The sequence below is a fragment of the Ictalurus furcatus genome, chromosome 2 (genome assembly GCF_023375685.1).
Source record: "Ictalurus furcatus strain D&B chromosome 2, Billie_1.0, whole genome shotgun sequence".
Taxonomy (NCBI): Eukaryota; Metazoa; Chordata; class Actinopteri; order Siluriformes; family Ictaluridae; genus Ictalurus; species Ictalurus furcatus.
Window position 1 is genome coordinate 11,326,553 of NC_071256.1, and position 19,917 is coordinate 11,346,469.

A 19,917-nucleotide genomic window follows, 5' to 3' on the forward strand; every position below is an offset into this window, starting at 1 on the left:
CCTGTTCCTTACTGACAGGAGTGGAACCCAACGTGGTCTTCTGCTGTTGTAGCTCATCCACTTCAAGGTTCGGTGTTTTGTGCGTGCTGAGATGCTTTTCTGCTCACCATGGTTATAAAAAGTGATCGAGTTACTGTATCCTTCCTGGCAGCTTGAACCAATCTGGCCATTTTCCTCTGATCTCTCTCAACAGGACATTTCCACCCACAGAACTTGTGCTCACTCGATGTTTTTTGTTTTTCACACCAGTCTGTGTAAACTCTAGAGACTGTTGTGTGTGAAAACCAGCCCATCTGTTCCCATCAACCATACCACGGTTAAAGTCTCACTTTAGCTATCACACTTTTCCCCCATGCTGATGTTTGATTAACTGAAGCTCTTGTCCTGTATCTGCATGATTTTATGCATTGTTCTACAGCCACGTGATTGGCTGATTGGATAACTGCATAAATGAGCAGGTGTTCGTATTAAAGTGGATTCCTATTAGAGTGTATGTAACTAGCATTCCATCCATCGATGGCATTTATCTATCTATGTCTTAGGAAATCCACTGTTATATTGGGAATATGTGATGTGAAGACTTTCATGTTATCAGTGGCTTGTGAGTAAGAGTATCCAGATACAGTCAGGGGAGGAGATGAAAAGACAGTCAAGTCAGACAGGGATGTTTCATGTAGTTTGCTGCCACTGTTTGCAAGCTTGAGTAATGTTAGATATTGTTGTAAAAAGATACATAAGCAACTAATTAAAAAATATATATTTCTTGAATATATTCATGGTGCAGATTAAAATAATAAAAAATTGTTGAAATTGTGACCAAAGAGAGAGAAGCATTCCAGAGCCTCATAAACTAGCTATTAACCACAAACACACCTCTTAGGCTACATGCTGTTTTCTATACACATCGTGTCAGTCTGAAGGGATAGATATTCTGATATGATTAAATGAAAAGAGATTGTTGTGTATAACATGACTACTATACATATTAAACACACTGGATCCAGTCTACAGGCATTTATTAGAGACAACTGGGGAGGTTAGAATTTTTTAATAGTATCATAGAAACAATATTCTGTACATGTCCTCCAAAAACATAGCAAAATCATATCTCTTAAACTTTTATGAAGAGACTTGAGACGTAGGGATACATAGTACATATTTAGATCATTTTGAAATGCTGGAAAACAAGGATAGTGTTGAAAGATTCTGTCTTTATGAATGTACGCTATATGGCCTAAAGTACATTTTGTGGACACCTGACCATCACACCCATATGTGGTTCTTCAACAAACTATTGCCAGACAGTTGGGAACAAAGCGAGCTCCATGAAGAAGGGCATAGTGTGTTAAGGTTTGAAGAAGGTGGAAGAACTCGAGTGTCCTGCACAGAGCTCTGACCTCAACGCCACTGAACATCTTTGGGATGAACTGGAACTGGAACCTCCTCAACCAACATTAGTGTCTGATCTCAACCTCACTAATGCTCTTGTAGCTGAATGAACACAAATCCCCACAGCCACATTACAAAATCTAGTGGAAATCCTTCCCAGAAGAGTTGAGCGCATTATAACAGCAAAATCTGGAATAGGACGTTCAACAAGCACATATGGGTGTGATGGTCAAGGGTGCACCACAAACTTCTGGCCTTGTAGTGAAGTACTACAAATTGCAGTGGGTTTTGGATGAGATTGCTTTCGAGCATCCTTTTGAAACCATAATGAAGAAATGGGACACACTCAGACACACTTCTCAGCTCAACTGTAAGTCACTTTGGATAAAAGTGTCTGCCAAATGAATACATGCATTTTTAATGAAATTACATCAACCATTCTAATTCTACCCTTTGGACTATGATCATCCACCAGTTCAATAGTCGAAAATCTTGTTTTTGCACAGAGAATAAAGGTCAAAGTGTGTCACTCCCTACTAATCTATAGATGTCTTGCAATGCAGATTCATATATTACAATCAGTTCTCACTAAATGTCAGACACCTGGGAGCTAAACATATGAGTGCTGGCCATTACCATCAAGCCTGAATTCACACACTTTAGAAAACTTCTCTAAAAATCTATTTGGGCCACATTTTCAGCGTAACATCAGTAAAATAGGGAGGTGTGACAAATGAAAGGAAAAGGCACTATAACCTGACTTAATCAGGTGTTGGGCCAGCACTGGAACAGTTTATCTTAGTATACAGTGGAGGAAATAAGTATTGAACGCATCAACCTTTTTTCAGTAAATATATTTCCAATGAGGTTATTCACCTGAAATTTTCACCAGATATCAGTATTAACTCATGAAATCCACGGATTAAAGTCCATAAATGAAGTTAAGTGAGGTGGAAGCATCATGGTGTGGGGCTGTTTTTCATCACATGGTACTGGCAGACTTCATATAATTGAAGGAATGATGAATGGAGCCCTTTACCAGGAGATTCTTGAGAAGAATCTGCTGCCATCCACCAGGATGATGAAGATGAGACGTGGGTGGACCTTCCAGCAGGACAACGATCCAAAGCATACAGCAAAGGAAACTCTCAATTAGTTACAGAGAAAAAAAAATCATGGTGTTAGAATGGCCCAGTCAATCTCCTGACTTGAATCAAATTGAACAAGATTTAAAGACAATGTGTTTAGAAGAATGGGCCAAAATCACACCTGAATACTGCGGCCCATTAATATCTTCATACAGGAAGTATCTTGAAGTGGACATTACAAACAAAGGCTTCTCTACTAAGTATTAAATAAATTTCAGTTAGTGTGTTCAGTACTTATTTCCTGTGTCATTCCTCTTTATTACACATAACTTCATTTATGGATTTAATGTTGTGAATTCTTTATATTTGCAGAATTCTTAAGTTAATACTGATGTCTGATGTAAGTTTCATGTGAATAGCCTCATTGGAAATATATTTACTGAAAAAAATGTTGACGCGTTCAATACTTATTGCCCACACTGTAGCTTGTAAAATTCTCTGGAAATGTATTGGAGGGAGGAGCACCATTCTTCCAAAAGATATGCTCCTACTGATCACGGTAGTAAAGAGCACTGAGATCTGAGGAGATCATAGCATATGATTACATGCTCATTTCCAACCGTTCAGTGACTTCTCATACCCCTGTGGATTGGTGCATTTTCATCCTGAAAGAGATCATTGTGGTATCTCATTTATTTGATTTTTTATACACTTTCTTTGAAAGTTCCCCAATGAAAGACAGCATGAGGATGTAGTAATGAGACCAATAACAAAATTTTAAAGTTTGTTCTTTAATAGCTACATCATACAGTAAACTGGAGTTTGCTCATGCCATTATCACAGGCAGGGCCGAACACAACACCTGAAGATGTGCAGAGAAGGAAAATGTGCGATTAAATGGTAAACAGTAAATGGTCTGCACTTGTATAACGCCTTTTAACCTTAGCAGTTCTACAAAGTGGTTCTTCTCATTCACACACACAAGCAAGGTGCTACCCTGCCATCAGAAACAGCTTGGGGTTCAGTGTCTTGCCTAAGGACACTTCAGCATGTGGGCTGGGGATCGAGCCGCCAACCCTGCGATTAGTGGACAACCTGCTCTACCACCTGAGCTACAGCCACCCTAAGACTTTAAGACTAAAGACAGACTTTAAATAGCCGTCTAGAGTTCATTATGAAAGCAAGAAAATATACAGGACTAATGCAGATATACAGTACTTGCAGACACCCCACATGGAAAATGGAAAATCCCCTGAGTGGAGTTGAAGTGGAGGGCCCGGTTTCATCACTTAGTATTCCATGTATTTCCTTAGCTGTAAACACCTTAAACTGACAGAGATCAAGACTCTCTTCACTGATGCCTGGAATTTGTTTTTATTTCACTATGGGGAATTAAGAGTAGTCAGCTACTTATTTGAATAACTAGTTGACTAGTAAAACTTAGGTCTTGAGTCCATATTGTGCAACAGTTAAAGTAAAAATATTTATGAACACCAGCTAATAAGGTCGTGCATAAGTTCATAAATTCTTGACTATTTTAGATTTTTACTATTTTTGAATTTTCCAAATGGTAGTCTGAGGAAAACAAGAGTCCATCTGCTATGAAGGTTGCAATTGCAGTAGTAGAGAAGTAGCATTCTGAGTGGTGTCCTGAGGGCACCAAAGCCACAGGCAACCAGGCTACGTGTGCAGTTATGATCAGTGGTTTCGACCACTAGTGAAAGTAGAAGTGGGAACCAAGGCCTTGTTGGCTAATTATGTGGCTGAGTTGCTGAATTTAGTATATCATGCAAAATATCAGCAGAAAGGCTTACAGTACATGGCCAGCTGCGGATTAGTGCATTTTCTTCCAGGATGCTCTCTTGCGCTATTGTGGGAGAACCACAATCATAATAAATTGAGTTGGCATTGATGAAAAGGTTGATTTGCTCCTTTACCAATCTTGTCCACATGTGGTACACCAATTCTGTGTGCTGATACCACTCTCCTGGGCATGTGTGATGTTTTGACTGCTGTACCATTGTTAAGTCGCAGTAGTTCAGACACTCTTAGTGAGGCTAAACATGGATAGGCCTAGTTGAGCAGCTTCAGTGCAAGGTAAACAGAGGCATTCAACCTTGTGCTGTGGTGATGCTTGGGGTAACACATGACAACACACCTCTCTGTGGTACCACACCACACTTTAACTGATGAGGGAGGCATCTCTCATAAACTATAGTCTGTCCCGCTCTCCCTGTCTGTGATATTTGGGGTCAAATCTCGGATTGATAACCCACTTGTGAAAGTCTCACAGTATCAACATGGCCAGTAGAAATACCACTACGGCCGCCTTCAGCAGTCCTAGCATCTGCAGAAGAACCCGATAGCAAATGTAGCAGCCTAACTGAATCAGACTGGTGAGTGCAATGATATCTGCTGTGTGTTGAATTGACAGGGTACTCTTCTGAGTTCACTGTGAGACCGAGCACAGTAATGCGACCGAGGAGGGTAAGACATATCCTGAATGGTGGGGCCGGTTGTCCAAATACAACAGTAGCCTCATACCTTTAGTCATTTCAGGAGACAATTCCATTTGTATACATTAAAAAAAGACACCTAGTGAAAGAGAGAGCCTGAAGGGTAAAAACCTTTAACTGGCAGTTAGAAGGGGTGAAACTGAACATTATTTACAGAGGACTAATTTTGTGATCTCTCACTTTTGTTGGATTTAATGTCCGTGACATATAAACCAGCACAAGACTGCATTTTGACAGAATGAGAATTAAATAAGCCTGCGCTTATTTCAGAACCAGCTGATGTCATGGATAGAAATTTGCGACACTTTAATTGCACACAAGAGGCATCCATTCATCTGTACATGGTGGAAAAGTGGAGTGGGAGTGAATACTTGTGCAAGGCATTGTAATGCTATAATATCTCAAAAGCCAAACTATGTCATTTTATGGCATAAAACAGCACAGCAGAAATTAATGTAAATGGTTTTAGTTACATTTTTTGTATATGGAGGGTTTAAATCAAACGCCATTTATTCACCTCTTATTATTATGACATATTAGGTGTCAATTTGAGAGTGCATGAATTGAGGTGAGCTAGGTGACTGATTAGTTAGCTAGATTAGTTAGGTTAGACAATATGTCTAGCTACATAAACAACTTAGATGCCATCAAATAATTGTAGCCTGTTGAATGTGTTAATGCATAGTTACTTCATATTTTCCAGTTGTAATGGCAGGTCAAGAACTGTCATTAAGAATAACAATTCCAGAGTGTAATAAAGTCAAAAATTTCAAACCTCTCCCTCTAAAGAGCTGACTGAGGATCTGAAAATGAATCTAATTGAAGCCTACAAAGCAACTGTGGAAGTCAAAAGACCAAGAACACTCTCAGACTGAACTGCATGTATGCAAGACAGAAAGGCAACACAAACCCCCATATGATACTGGAACTGCAGGAAGGTTTATCAGACACAGGTTTGGGGTGCTCTGGTCCACTTTGCAGTGCTGCCTGCACAAACATGATCTGCATGGAACCTTTAGTCATCAGAAGGAACCCTTACCTGCATTACAAAAGTGACTTTCTGATGTACGCAAAACATTATCTAGATAACCCCAAGGCATTTTGGAAATAAGTGCTCTGGACTGATGAAGTAAAAATGGAACTCTTTGGCAACAATCACCAATGGTATGTTTAGCGGTGGGAAAAAGAAGCAGCATTTGATGAAAAGAACACCTTGCCAACTATTAAGCATGCGGGTGGATCCATTATGCTTTGGGGTTGTGTGGCAGTCAGTGGCACAGGAAACATTGCATACGTAGAAAGAAGCATGGTAAATATCAGCAAATGTTACACAGTCAGTCAAGAAACTGAAGCTATTGACTTCTACAACAGGACAATGATTAAAACGTGCCTCAAAATCCACCATGAACTACTTTAACAAACAGAAGCTGGAGCTTTTGGACTGGCCATCACAACCCCCTGACTTGAACATTACTGTAAATATGTAGATCTTAAACATGCTGTGCATGCAAGACGGCCCACAGAAAAGTGGATGAAAACAAGAATAGACTCCTTGCTAGCTGTGATGTTATTAAGTACTGATTAAGTAAGGAGTCCAAACTTGTGTTTACTTCTTTTCACTTGAAAAATCAACATTCAGGAGCAAATCTCTTTCATAGTGATAATTAACAATGGACCAGCATTATTAGGTCATGAAGACACACACTGTGGGTGCTTGGCCATCACACTGCCTGGGCAGAGCAAAGCCAGTGTTAATGTCTTCCTTGATCAGAGATAACTTTGAAGGACCAAAGATGAACTAGTGAGAAAACATGCAGATTACATACTCAGTGTTTCCAAGAGTGTTGCTCACCCTTTTACAAATGTTTGGAAACACTTGACAGACACTTGAAGTAGTCTTGTGAAACCTCAAGGCTGAAGTCTAGGGTCATAATGTTATATTCTAATAAAGGCGATGGACCCAACTTTAGTCAAATAACCAAAAATGCTGGCAGGTCGGGAAAAGTGCTGTTCCTTATGATCAGTTTTATGCTGACCCATGTGTTGCTCAGTCTTTATGTAGAGTTTGATGGAGGTGAAGGTAGAGTGGCTTCTTCGTAAGGAGATTGAGTTTCTTCCTCTTGAAATCAGTTGGCTTCTTGTACCTAAGATCACGGTCGCACACGTTAGACTATCCCATATCCAAGACTGTGCTACATGTTCAGTATCCACACAACTTTTGATATAACTTTCACTGGATGGAATCTCAGCTATACAAGCATCGCCCCACCATGCCATTAAAACTACCACAGGACAAATTTTATATTAGTATAAAGAAACAATTTTAAAATAAATACAATGTACAAATTACAATGTTAACATTCAGAGGAATCCTTTTACTTTTATATGTACGTACTGTATTACAAACCCACCATCACTGTCTGATTTTTATATATTTTTTTATATATATTACTCACAGCTCGATCACAATGGGGCCAGGTTTGATTTCATCCATCTCCATGAAGGCAAAACACTTGGTACTGGTGAACTTCTTCTTGGGCTTGTAGTGTTTGAATTCAAAGAAAATAGCAGCACCTACAAATACAGTAAAACTCCATCACAGAGACCCACAAACAAATGAGAACTTTACACTGTTAAAGATTTAATTTTTTATTATTAAACAGACGACTGATACCAGTCATTTCATTCAATGACTGAGTGACTGACTTAATACCTACTAATAAATCCAATCTTAACATCTGCAATCTACTCACAATCCAGTTATGGCCTAGTTAAATATTAATTAAATCCAATTCAATTTTATTTATATTTTGCTATTAACAACAGACATTGTGATAAAGCAGCTTTACAGCTATCTGAATGTAGATTTAGATCTCCAATGATCAAGCCAGTGGCAACAACGGCCATTACTCTTCCACAGCTGAGTGCTTTAAAAGGATCTTCAGTACAGGCATCAGAGTCTTTTGTGATTCCTGAAGAAGTTTTTAACTTCAAATCTACATTTGAAGTTATCCACTGAATAATGGGCGAGTTAAATATTACACAGGTTCAATAGTGAATATTCAACAATACTTTCCTTTAAAAAAAAAAATTTAATCCATTCACAACACCTCAACACTTCCCCAACTTACTACCTGACCTCGCAGGGTTCTTGCCACATTTGACTCAGATGGGGAGTAATAGTTAACTTTATCTTAAGTAATATTTTGTTATTACAATTTTAGCTATTATCATGTACAAACTTAGGAGTTACTGTACATTTTTAAATGTTGTGTTTTACTAAAGCATTCCACTGACCCATCAGGTTTGGAGGTAGTATACGCTGGATCAGATCTCCAATAATTTCCAATAATTCGTAAAGTGTTTATAGTGCATGTGACATGAATGAATGATCGATCAGGGCTGCGTTCAGGATCCCGAAACCATTCGGGTCCCCTCTTTCAAAACAAATAACTTGGCAGTTTTGTTACAAGTTGTTTGACAGTTCTCCATTTATTCTCAAGCTGACCAGGGTTTCAACCTGCACATCAAAATTTGGAACAGATTTGTCAATGTTTTTTACGCAAGATGTTTCTCAAGTGGCCCAGTAGTTTGGTCTGTTTAATGCAATCTGCTCTGCATAACACTGAATCACAAAGGAAAAGGCAAATGAACCGATTAGGAGTGTAATGAATTATGAACTGTAATACGATTAGGAATGTAATAAATTATGAACTGTAATACAAGGTGTCTCAAAATTCTCCATACATAGGGGACTTGTACACCAGCAGCAAGTCGGTTGTGCAGTTGGTCAGCAGATGTTCATGTCCTGGATGTCCACTTCTTCTCAACTGGTCTGCAACACTTCCAGTCTTTTTGAATTTGTTAATAAGTTTGGTGACAGTGTGGTGTGTGATGTGCTTGCTGTGTTTCCTGTGAAAGTCCACCGCAACCTTACGACAGCTTGCCGATCCAGCCATGAGAATGATTTCAATACGTTCTTTTTATGTCAAAGGACGGCAAAACTAGTCCTGTTATCCATAGTTTGCACGATTTATAGAAAATACTGAAAATGGTTGAATATTTTAACAAAGAAATTTTACTAAAGCAGTTTTTAGAGAAATACAGTATGTCTAAGGATTATTTTTAGCATTTGAATGAACAATGGTATAACAAAATTAAAGAAGAGAAGCATAATTTTTTTTTTTTTTAAAAACCACACAAGAGAAAAAATATCATTATTTTGACCTTTTGGTAGCTTCTCAAGATGTTTCTGGATCTCCACATCTACATCGAAATGAATGTATGTATCTTCTTTATGTGTTGACACTGGAGTGTCCTGAACAGGGTTTAAATCAACACCATCCAAGTCTGTAGTAGAGGAAAAACATAATGTATATCATATGAGGCAAGTGCTCTACTATTTTTAAGTTCTATACTGTTATGAGGCTTCATATAAACAAACAAAAAATGATTAAGGAAAATCAGTGTCATACCTCGGACACTAATTGTCATGTAAGGTTCAATGCATTGCCCTGCATCTTTTAAACCAATCTTCTCGATTTTCAGAGTGAGCAGTGTCATTCCTGGCTCTGAGGGAAGGCGTGGTAATAAAGTACCTGTTGAAAACAATAAAACCAAAACTCCAAATTTATAAGGGCTATATAACTTCAGGTCTGTGGTGTAGCCTTGGCACAACTTTATATATAGTCGGTGAGGACAAAGAGACATGTAAATCATGCAAAAATCATGACCATAAAATGACCAAAAAAATATATATCCTTGTATTATACTTATATTGTATCCTTTTGAGAGAATTACTTTGAAGCGCTGTTTTTTTTTTTTTTTTTTTTAATCTTTGGATGTAATGTTAGCTAAGCTATTAAAACAGCTAAATTAGGAATAGCTAAATCAGCAGTGTTCAGTGATGTTATAATATTTGTTATATTCCCAACTGATAAATGTGATTATGTCAACATTAATCAGGCAGCTAACAAATTAAGCTAGCTCTAGCTACATAAAAAGCCTATATCAGTGGTCAGCAACCCTTTTCATTGAGATCTACCTTCCTGCAGGTTTCATCTCCAACCAAAATCTAACACACCTCTTTTAGCTGATCAAGAACTTCTTAAGGAAATGATTAGATGGTCAGGTGGGCACGATTATGGTTGCTGCTAAAGTCTTCAGGAAGGTAGATCTCCAGGAACAGGGATGGTGACCACTGCTCTAGAGGTAAACAAAGTCTAATATTGAAGACTAATATTACTCATGTACTTTTGTTAATTTCCTGCATGTATGCTGGTCTGGTGTAGCAGTAGGAAAACAGGCAAACAAATTATGAACATTTGCAATATTTCAAGATTTTATTTGTCCATTACACAGTTATATGCAGTATATAACTTGCAGTGAAATGAAAACCTGGCCTACTCCTCTCGGTGGTATGGTGGTATAATATGGTGGTATGATTGGCAGCATCATAGGATAAGACAAATAACATGCATGTAAGGGGTGTGTGTTGCATTTCACACCAACAAGTCATCCTGAAATTGTATGACCCTTGATTGTGAAGCACAGATCATACCTGTAAATCCTAGTCAGACCAATACTGTCCAACATGGAAACTGGTGTTAGTTAGATAAAAGTATTTTTAGGACTACTGGCTGGATCACCTTACATTTAGCAACTGATATATGGTAAACCTAAGTCAATAAGTAAACTAAAACAACTGCTATCAACTTGAGGCTCAAACATATAGGGCTCTAGATGGCCTGCCGTGTTGCCTATTGCTAATGCAAACATGTTTTTTCGTCTATTATTACCCCTACATATACACAGAATCTTTACACATATCTTTAGACAAAGTGCTTCTGAAGCTGTAGGCGGTGAAACCAGTTGATATTTCAAATGGTTGATGATGTAATGGTTGTTGTAGTCATCAACAGGGGTTCCAAGAGATTAGATGAGCTATTTTTTTCCCCACTAGTCCATTGTTCACTCCATTTAATTTCATGAAACATGTAAAAAAAGTATTAACAAGCTGTATTACATCTTATTTTGATCATTTCTAACCTTAATAATAATAATAATAATAATAATAATAATAATAATAATAAGTAGTAATGTTCCATTACTAGCATATTTTGCCAATAAAAAAAACTAATAAATAATGGTGGTTGGCGTTAGAGAATCAGCTCAGCCATGGAGCAGGAATGGACTGTGAAAAAGACTGATCTTCCAAAACCCCAAATCAGTCATTGTATTAGTTGTAAAGGTCAGGTAGTGGTACCAGTATTTTTGGTACCAATTTTAGCAGTAGTAGTGCTCCTTCACCTTCTCCTTCACCATGATTGCTACTTGTCGCATGAAATCTTTCCCACAAATGGTGTCGTCTTTTACAACGACCCCAGCTGCAATCTACACAAGAACGTCTTTCATGCAACATTTCCTGTATATCTAGAACTTGATTTATGTTTTGCAACTTTTACGCATGCGCACTTAAATAAATAAAGTGTCCAAATACTTTTCCCCCCTCATATTTATAAGTACAAAGTCAAAAGACAAATTGTTGTGGATATACTGTATGCACTGGAGGTATAAATAACAAAATTGTCCAAATACTTACTGTATAAACATTCTAAAGTTTATTATCCTGACTAAAACGTGTGAATCCACTTCCCGCTCATTGCGTTTTACACTGAGCATTTATTAAATTAGAATGCTTCAATGAGCTTTGGACTTCTTTTCACCACTTCATGGCTCACAATTAAACACATGCACGAGAAAGACACAAGAGAGAAACTTTGTGCTCTATGCTTAATACTACTACTACTACTGCCATTATATACTGTATTTTTCATATATTTATGTGAATGTGAGAAAGGGTATGTTTCTTTATGATCGTCTCATCTAATAACTAATACATTATCACTACAGTGGGAACTGGTTTAAATTAATTGAGTATTGAAGCATCACTTAGTTAAGTAGGGAAAGCAATACCTGGCACCCTTGTAGGGAAGGACTGTATTAAGCCCGTCCCCGTAGCCGTGTCCAGCTCCTCTTCGACATCTAGGTTCTCTTCCTCCCCTGGTGCAAAGATTTTTCTAAGGGCAGTATTCTGAATTAATATCATTTACCATGCTCTCTACCCCACAGCTTAAGAATAACTGGAGAAAATAATGAACATGTCTTATATTTACCTCAAAGGCACTGGTTGGACATCAAAGGGGAAATCTTTGTTGCAAGTAAGAATATTTTTGATGACTGTTCAAAAGAAAAACAAAAAACCCACCATAAACATAGTGTGAAAAAAAATCCCCCAGAAGTAAGCAATCTTTTGTTCTGCACCTGGATTGCGATCATGTTTTATCCAAGCAATAGATTTGTATGTATTTACTACATTTGATGAGATATATAATTTGTAAGCCCCCGTTCCTTGTCCACCGACAAATAATCTGAATACTGGATCATTCTCAGAATCTCGGATGGACGCACAGACAATCAAGCGTGGACTGTGTATTTAAAAATTTAATAATGAAAAAAATTTTTTTTTTAAATGTAAAAAATCACCACTACTAATGTCTTCAATATTTAGAAGTGGTAATACATGGAAAGATGATTGACAGGCGAGTGAGGATTTTATGTTAAAATGTTAGATTTTTGTTAAACATTTCTTGTATAAATTTTGTATACATACTGGGTTCCAGTTTCTTCAGATCCTGTAAGGTAAATTCCTCTTGGGACTGTGTGCTCTAACAAAATAACAAGGAGGAGAAAGATGCTGAAATGGTTGTGGGGGTTTGAGGTGTACCAGCCCTATGCATAAAATAGACATTGTCAATTTTTTTTTTTTTAATTAAGATGGTATGTTATAAGATTGAATATGCAGTACTCAAAGTTTCTATAGAACAGAATTAGGTTTATACCTAAACCTTGGTGTAAATACATGTATTAATTAATTCACTGCTGATAAGAGTTTTTTTTTGCTCTCTGCAAAACTCCTCATGCATCACCACACGAGTAGTTTATTGTGTTTCCCATAAGAGACGGGGGAAAAAACCAAGAGAAGACTGGCTAATCGTTTTGTCAGTGCGTTGCATTTGCTAAACACTTCAGCACCAATGGACACAGCATTTATGAAATCTGTTTGCATTGCTAGTTGTTGTAATGGGATCAGAAAAGTGAAGAAACAGCTTGATAGAGCTTAAGATTTTCATGAAATTTAAAAGTGAGCTCAAACATTTGATAGAACATTTGAATAATACATTTGATAATAGAACATTTGAACCCTTTGGAATGAACAAAAATGTTTGCATGGTCAACCAATTTGAATATCAACTGGCTTTTACAGCCTTTAGCCTCTAATGCTGCAGCAAGTTGGTGCTTGTGTGAGTGTTTGTTGGGTGGTGGTGGCAGCACTTGGAAGTGGGACTCAAGGGGACAAAATCTGAAGATGCCATAGAGTTTTACACAGAAAGGTGCCAAAAAGAGGTTTTTTTTGTTGTTGTTGTTTTTTTTTTTTTTTAAATCTAGTGAGCGACAGGACTCCAGGTGGAAACGCCTTGAGAGAGGGGAAGAACAGCAAGGCTGCAGTAGCTCAAATAACCTCTCTTTACCATCACAGTGAGCAAAAAAAATAAATAAATAAATAAAAGCATCTCAGAATTCAAAAGACTAGGCAATGTTATTCCAATCATCAAATTATCATTTTCAGTGAACCTTACAGCCTCAGATTCCTCAGGCCACATTACACTTATATTAATGTCAAATGGCCCAGACCAAAACAATCAATTTAGTGACCAATAACACAATAGGACAAACTAACCATCATAAATTCAATTGTCATTTTTACTTGCTTGCAAATTCTGTGCAGTCACTGACTCAAGTCTAAAATCCATAGACATCACCACATGCTGGGTTTCTTCCCCAGTGATGACCTGCCCCGATGATTACTGCAGCTGTCTTCACTTCCTGCTTGTTCTTGGGGTGTTTTGCCTTCAGTTTTGCCTTCATGCACGAAATGCAGCTCAACTGAATTCAGGTCAGGTGATTGACTTTGCATTGCACGAAGATTCCACTTTTTTGCCTTAAAAACGTTTTGGGTTGCCTTCAAAGTAAGCTTCAGGTCATTGTCCATCTGCACTGTGAAGCTCCATCCAAGGAGTTTTGAAGCATTTGGCCGAACTTGATCAGGTAATATAACCCTGAACACTTCATAATTCATCCTAATGCATTTGTCAGCAATCACATCAATAAATACAAGAGAACCAGTTCCACTGGCAGCCGTTCACACCCACGCCATAAGATGAGGTGATATGCTTTGAATCATGAGCAGTTCCTTCCTTTCTCTTCCCAACATTCTGGTAATCTTTGTTTAAATCAATCAAAGTTGAACTTTGTCTTATCTGGATGTTGGTCCAGAACTGTATGAGATTTTTTTTGTAGATGTTTTTGGCAAACTCTAATCTAGTCTTTCTGTTTTTGAGGCTAATCAATGGTTTATATCTTATGTTAAATCCTCTGTATTTGCCCAGGTGAAGTCTTATCTTGATTGTTGACTTTGAAACATATACGCCAACCTTCTGGAAGGTGTTCCTGAGTTCACCAGTGTGCTGTTTCATTTTAAGAATGTACCAAATAGTTGATTTGGCCACACTTCATGTTTTTGCTTTTTCTCTGATGGGTTTGATTTGATTTTCCAGCCTAATGATGGTTTGCTTCACTGGTAGTGACAGCTCTTTGGACTTTGTATTGCGAGTTAACAGCAAGAGATTCCTAATGCAAATGCCACACTTAAAAACCCTAGACCTTTTATCTGTTTACTTCTAAATGAACAGCGGAACAGCCAATTATCCAATTAATTTGGTCAATTAAAAAGTTGGGGAACAACATGTACAAATACATACATACATTTTATATACAAGTAATTCCTACAACAGTTACTTGACTTGGATATAAATGCTCTCAAATTAAAGCTGAGGGTCTTCTCATTGCATGATCTCTTTGAATATTGAATATACTGTGACAGACAGCTAAAAAAAACAAACATAACTTTATGTCCAAATACTGTATTTATGGATCTGACAGTATTTAATATAAAGGTTATAACTCGGTGCAAGTTACAGTACACTTTTTATTTAAAAAAAAAAAAAAAAAAAAAAAAAAAAAGCGCTTTACCTGTAGTGTACTTTGGGGCATAAGAATAAGTGCTAGCATTTTTTTTGTGTACATTTTCATTGCTTTCCAGGGAGATAGATAGATATAGAGAGAGATAGATTATTTTTATATATATTATATAAAAATTAGTCAAAATTAGTCAAAATTATTAGTCAAAATTAGAAATATGAAATACTTGTCCTTCAAAAAGACATTGCGGCAGCACTGAGGCCCATTCCGTTAATAGTGTTTAATCTGGTTTTTGAGGACGAATGATGGCAGTAAAGAAAAACTACCATTTCTCAGAGAATGAAAGCATAGCCGAAACTATAGCCCAGGAATCTAAGCAATAATATTTTATGACCTTTCTTTAGCAGGTTTTTCTTTTTCCTTTCTGTAAATCAGCAGAACTTTATCATCTTGAGCATTGACTGTCATGAATTTGTCATGCCAATATCTTTGCTGCTTACAGAAAAAAATTATGTCTATATTCTCCGATAAATATTTTGTATTTAAATGCAGAAGAAAATGGTTTTCTTCACTGCAAGCCACAACTCATTTATCTACCAATTACAATTTGGTGTTGTTGGGGTTTTTTTTGGAACTGACAAATCTGCAGGTCAGGGATTTGACTAATTAAACTCAGTTTAAGATTGAGTTTAAGATTAAGTTTAATACTTTTCAAGCTCTCTTTGTGAATTGGAGCCAAGCATACAAGTTTGGTTTTCCACAGTGTTTTACCCAACACTAGCTGGCTAGCTCACTTCCATTGGCATTGGAAGAGTGAATGACCTCAGACTCCAGCACTACAAACCTTTCACCTTCAAAGAAGGCTCATGTTTTAGGTAGGTAACATTAAACTGCTAGCTCTCTCTGCAGGTAATGTGCTGTGTTCTGATCCCTCAGAGCAAAAACAGTGACACTACAATGCTGATGGGTCATTTTTCTAACACAGAGAGCTTAAATCATCACCAACCTGTAAAGACGCACTTCGCATTTCAAGACATGCTGAAATTTTCCCCAGGGTTTTCTAGTAAAGAAAAAGAGTTTGGTAAGATTGACTATAACTATACTGTATTAAATATGACAAAATGCATTAGTATGTTACTATGCACATTTCATCTTTTATTTTCTCTTATTATACATGTGACAGAAATAAATACCTTTTGTTCCTCTGTGAAATCCTGAGAATTTGAGGACTGGACCTCTTTCTGCAGCTGCCGTGCAAGTCTGTCATAAAAAAATATTTACACTCAACATACGGTACGCATAAATGCAGCCTAATTAATAATTAACTAACTAATTGAACTAATAGATTACATTAAAAGAACAACTTCCAAATATACACCTAATGAACCCTTTAAAGAACAAACTTTTCTTTTCGACCATACACCTCAAAAACAACTTAAATTCCTGGTGAAATATACTTGGGTGTATTCCCTGGCCAAATCACATGTTTTGCTGATTTTCAAAGTGAAAAATTAGTAAACATCTGCAGCAAATAGTTTTTTAAAATAGCATTTTCTGCTAATTTTAATGTGCAATTTATATTTGTTGATTTATTTTATCATAATTACAGCAACAACCTGGAATATCATAGCATCAGCCTAGCAACCACCAGGAATACCATAGCAACCACATAGCAATGCCTTAGCAACCATCTGGAATACCACAGCAACCACATAACCCACAAAACATTTGGTATACCATAGCAACAGCAAAGCAATGCCCTTGCAACCACCAGGAATACCACAGCAACCACCTGGAATACCATAGTAACCAACACTCTAGCAGCCACCTTGTATTCCAATGCAACAGCCTAACAATACCCTAGTAACCCCTTGGAATACCACAACAACCACCTAACAACACCCTAACAACCAGATGGAATACCTATGTGCAGCATAGTCGTAAGTCAGCAGTGTAAACAGCAGTGGAATGAGCACACAGCTCTGGGGTGTTAGTGTTCAGTGTGGTGGTTCTGGAGGTGGTGTTTACGATCCTGATGTGTGAAATCAAATGAAAGTGCTCCATTCATTGTTCCTTCAATGATATGAAGTCTGCCAGTACCATGCGATGAAAAACAGCCCCACACCATGCTGCTTCCACCTCCAAACTTCACTGTTGGTATAGTGTTTTTAGGGTGATGTGCAGTGCCATTTCTTCTCCAAACATGGTGTGTAGTATGACAGCCAGAATGTTCAATTTTGCTCTCATCTGACCAGACTACACTCTCCCAGTATTTCATAGGCTTGTCCAAATGAGTTGTAGCAAACTTTAAACGAGCTTAGTAATGGAGTCTTGCAGGGTGAGCGTGAGCACTGGAGTGCATTGCCTATTGTTTTCTCTGTGACGATAGCACCTGCTGTGGTCCTTAGCTCTTGGGCTACTCTTCTGACTATTCTTCTGACTCCCTGGTCAGAAATCTTGCGAGGAGCTTCTGTCCATGGCCGGTTGATGGCAGAGTGATGTTGCTTCCACTTGTGGATAATGACCCCAATGGTGCTTACTGGAAGATTCAGAAGTTTTGAAATACGTCTGTATCCAACTCCATCAATATGTTTCGCAACCATAAGGTTCTGAAGGTCTTGGGAGAGCTCTTTGCTTTTACCCATCATTAGTTGTTTCTTGTGTGACACCTTGGTAGCGAAAAGCCTTTTTATAGACCATCAATTTACTAACCCAGCTGATAGTAATTTGCACAGATAGGGGGTATAATTACTTATGGATTTCAGTTGGTTCCTTGCCTTGGAGAACTGCTTTTTCTTTGTGTGTTCAGTACTTTTTTCCTGTGTCATTCCACTTTATTACACACAACTTTATTTATGGACGTTAATGTTGTGAATTCTTTATACTTCCAGATTTCTTGAGTTAATACTGATGTCTGGTGAAAAATTCATGTTTATAGCATCATTGGAAATATATTTACTGAAAGAAATGTTGACACGTTCAAAACTTTCCCCCACTGTAAAATGTAATGGTAAAGTTTCCAGTGGCTCCATAAATTGATTTAAAAAAAAAAAAAACACCACCACCACCTTATGTGCATTCTTTGTTCTTCATTTTTCTAGAAGCAGAGTTGAAAAAAAAACAAGCTGTATATTTTTTGTAGTTAAGAGAAGGTAAACATCAGATGTTTTGATTATTTAACTGGGTGATCATTTCTGTTAATGCATCTGTATTTTTAACCTTTGTAGTTGTGTATGTATGATGAACCATACAATCTGAAGTCTTTGTCCAGCTTGCCATTTTAAAAAAAACCACAGGCTTTACAAATGTTCAATTTAAGGACTCTTGCAGTGTAGTGAAAGAACCGGAAACGCGGGAGCAGAAAAATACAGAAGAATGCGGAAGTGGTCGTGCAACAAGCCTATTACGAGTTTTAATTTACAGCGTGGATTAGATGCTTTCTCAGGCCGGGTGTCAGGCTGCTTTCGAGGAATCAGACTCTAACTCTTCTAGGTATCTGACACCGGGTTAGAATTTAAAGCGCCACAACTGAAATGCTGTCATTTGTTTAAAGCAAAAGAAAAAACAAAACAAAGCATTATTACCCCCATGCCAACCTGCTGAAGGTAACTTACATCTGGTACTCATCAATTGCCTCCACCAACTGCCCCCATGAATCAAAGTCCGTGCCCTTTTTTAAACTTGCATGCCATTTCAGGACGGTCTTGGTGACATCTGACATCTTCTCCAGCTGCAGGAGCCCGCCTCAGATTTAACATCGCGGGTCACTGGCTATTGCTGGTCGGTGTTAGTTAAATATGAGCATGAGCTGATGCTCGCACGCGCTGCACCCGAACGGACCAAGCCCTTGTGCGCGTGCAACCGAACTTAACCGAATGCTGCACTCGGCTTTCTTCGTCAGTGGCAGGTCACAGATCGGAATTTCTCGGAAATCAGTGTCATTCAGCCAAGAATTATACGTTTAAAAATCATTTTATTTCACCCTGGTTTATTCAGACGCACCCCATGTGAACTACTGTCTTCACTACTGGTTAATTTTCAAAACAGTGTCTTTGTGGCCTGAAGTGGCTTACCATTTAAAAATAAAAGTCCCTAAGTGCTAAGCAAAAAAAAAAAGTGTCATTATGTAATTCAGTTTCAACTCATTAACTAATTTCTAAATCCTTTGTGAAAGCCAGTGTGTGCGATATATTTGCGTTTAAAAGCAACAACAAAATCAGACCAACTAGGAAAGTTTTCATCACTGCATCTGAATACTAAAAGGATATCAGTATCTATTTACATTCTTACTGTATATACTCTGAAAAGAATATCTTCCCATCTTGGAGATTATTAGAACAGTAATTGCTGTTTATAATGACGAATACAGAATTAAACACTGTCATTAAAAGCCCTGCTGAAAAAACCCCAGCAACAGCAGAACCCCTCATAGAATTTGTAATTGTTATAATGGGAATTGTATTGGTTTTAATGGAAACTGTAATGGTCCCTCTGAGTCTCTACTGGTAATTTCTTGCCTTCTATTGGTGGCATGTTATATCTAGTGGATACCATTAAAGACATGTAATGGTAATGGTAATTGTAATGGTTTTAATGGTTAACTGATGGTTTTTAATAGTATTTGTGATGGAAACCAGTAGAATTTCTGTGATGGTTTCTATTTTCTTTTCAGAATGGAATTTTCTGTAAGCAACAGCAAAACGGTGTAAACACTGAACACGTTTGTCTGTTTTTAGCAACATGCTAACCCGCTAACTGTGATGACTTATGTATATTTTACTCAGACCAGTGAACTGTATAGTCAGTATCATAGATTTAACAAG

The 19,917-nt window shown here is 37.6% G+C and overlaps 1 protein-coding gene across 1 annotated transcript; it reads right to left on the minus strand.

Moving 5' to 3' along the window:
• Window positions 1-393: 393 nt before the first annotated feature.
• aida (axin interactor, dorsalization associated) lies at window positions 394-19,143 on the minus strand. The gene is made up of 10 exons (XM_053647718.1): window positions 18,709-19,143; window positions 16,288-16,354; window positions 16,101-16,154; window positions 12,666-12,720; window positions 12,169-12,232; window positions 11,969-12,072; window positions 9,469-9,591; window positions 9,221-9,343; window positions 7,450-7,567; window positions 394-7,137 (listed from the first exon to the last, which is right to left on the minus strand). Exons 1-10 carry the CDS (start codon window positions 18,813-18,815, stop codon window positions 7,041-7,043), a joined length of 912 nt encoding a protein of 303 aa, XP_053503693.1. The 5' UTR covers window positions 18,816-19,143; the 3' UTR covers window positions 394-7,040.
• Between the last annotated feature and the right edge of the window lie 774 nt (window positions 19,144-19,917).

What these genes read in the sequence shown, in the direction of transcription:
- aida (XM_053647718.1), bottom strand. Translation starts at nt 18,815, where the DNA reads ATGTCAGATGTCACCAAGACCGTCCTGAAATGGCATGCAAGTTTAAAA. An exon ending in ATTTCACAGAGGAACAAAAG is followed by an intron (nt 16,155 to 16,287) that starts GTATTTATTTCT and finishes TTTCTTTACTAG; the next exon opens with AAAACCCTGGGGAAAATTTC. An exon ending in TCTTGAGAAGCTACCAAAAG is followed by an intron (nt 7,568 to 9,220) that starts GTCAAAATAATG and finishes CTGTATTTGTAG; the next exon opens with GTGCTGCTATTTTCTTTGAA.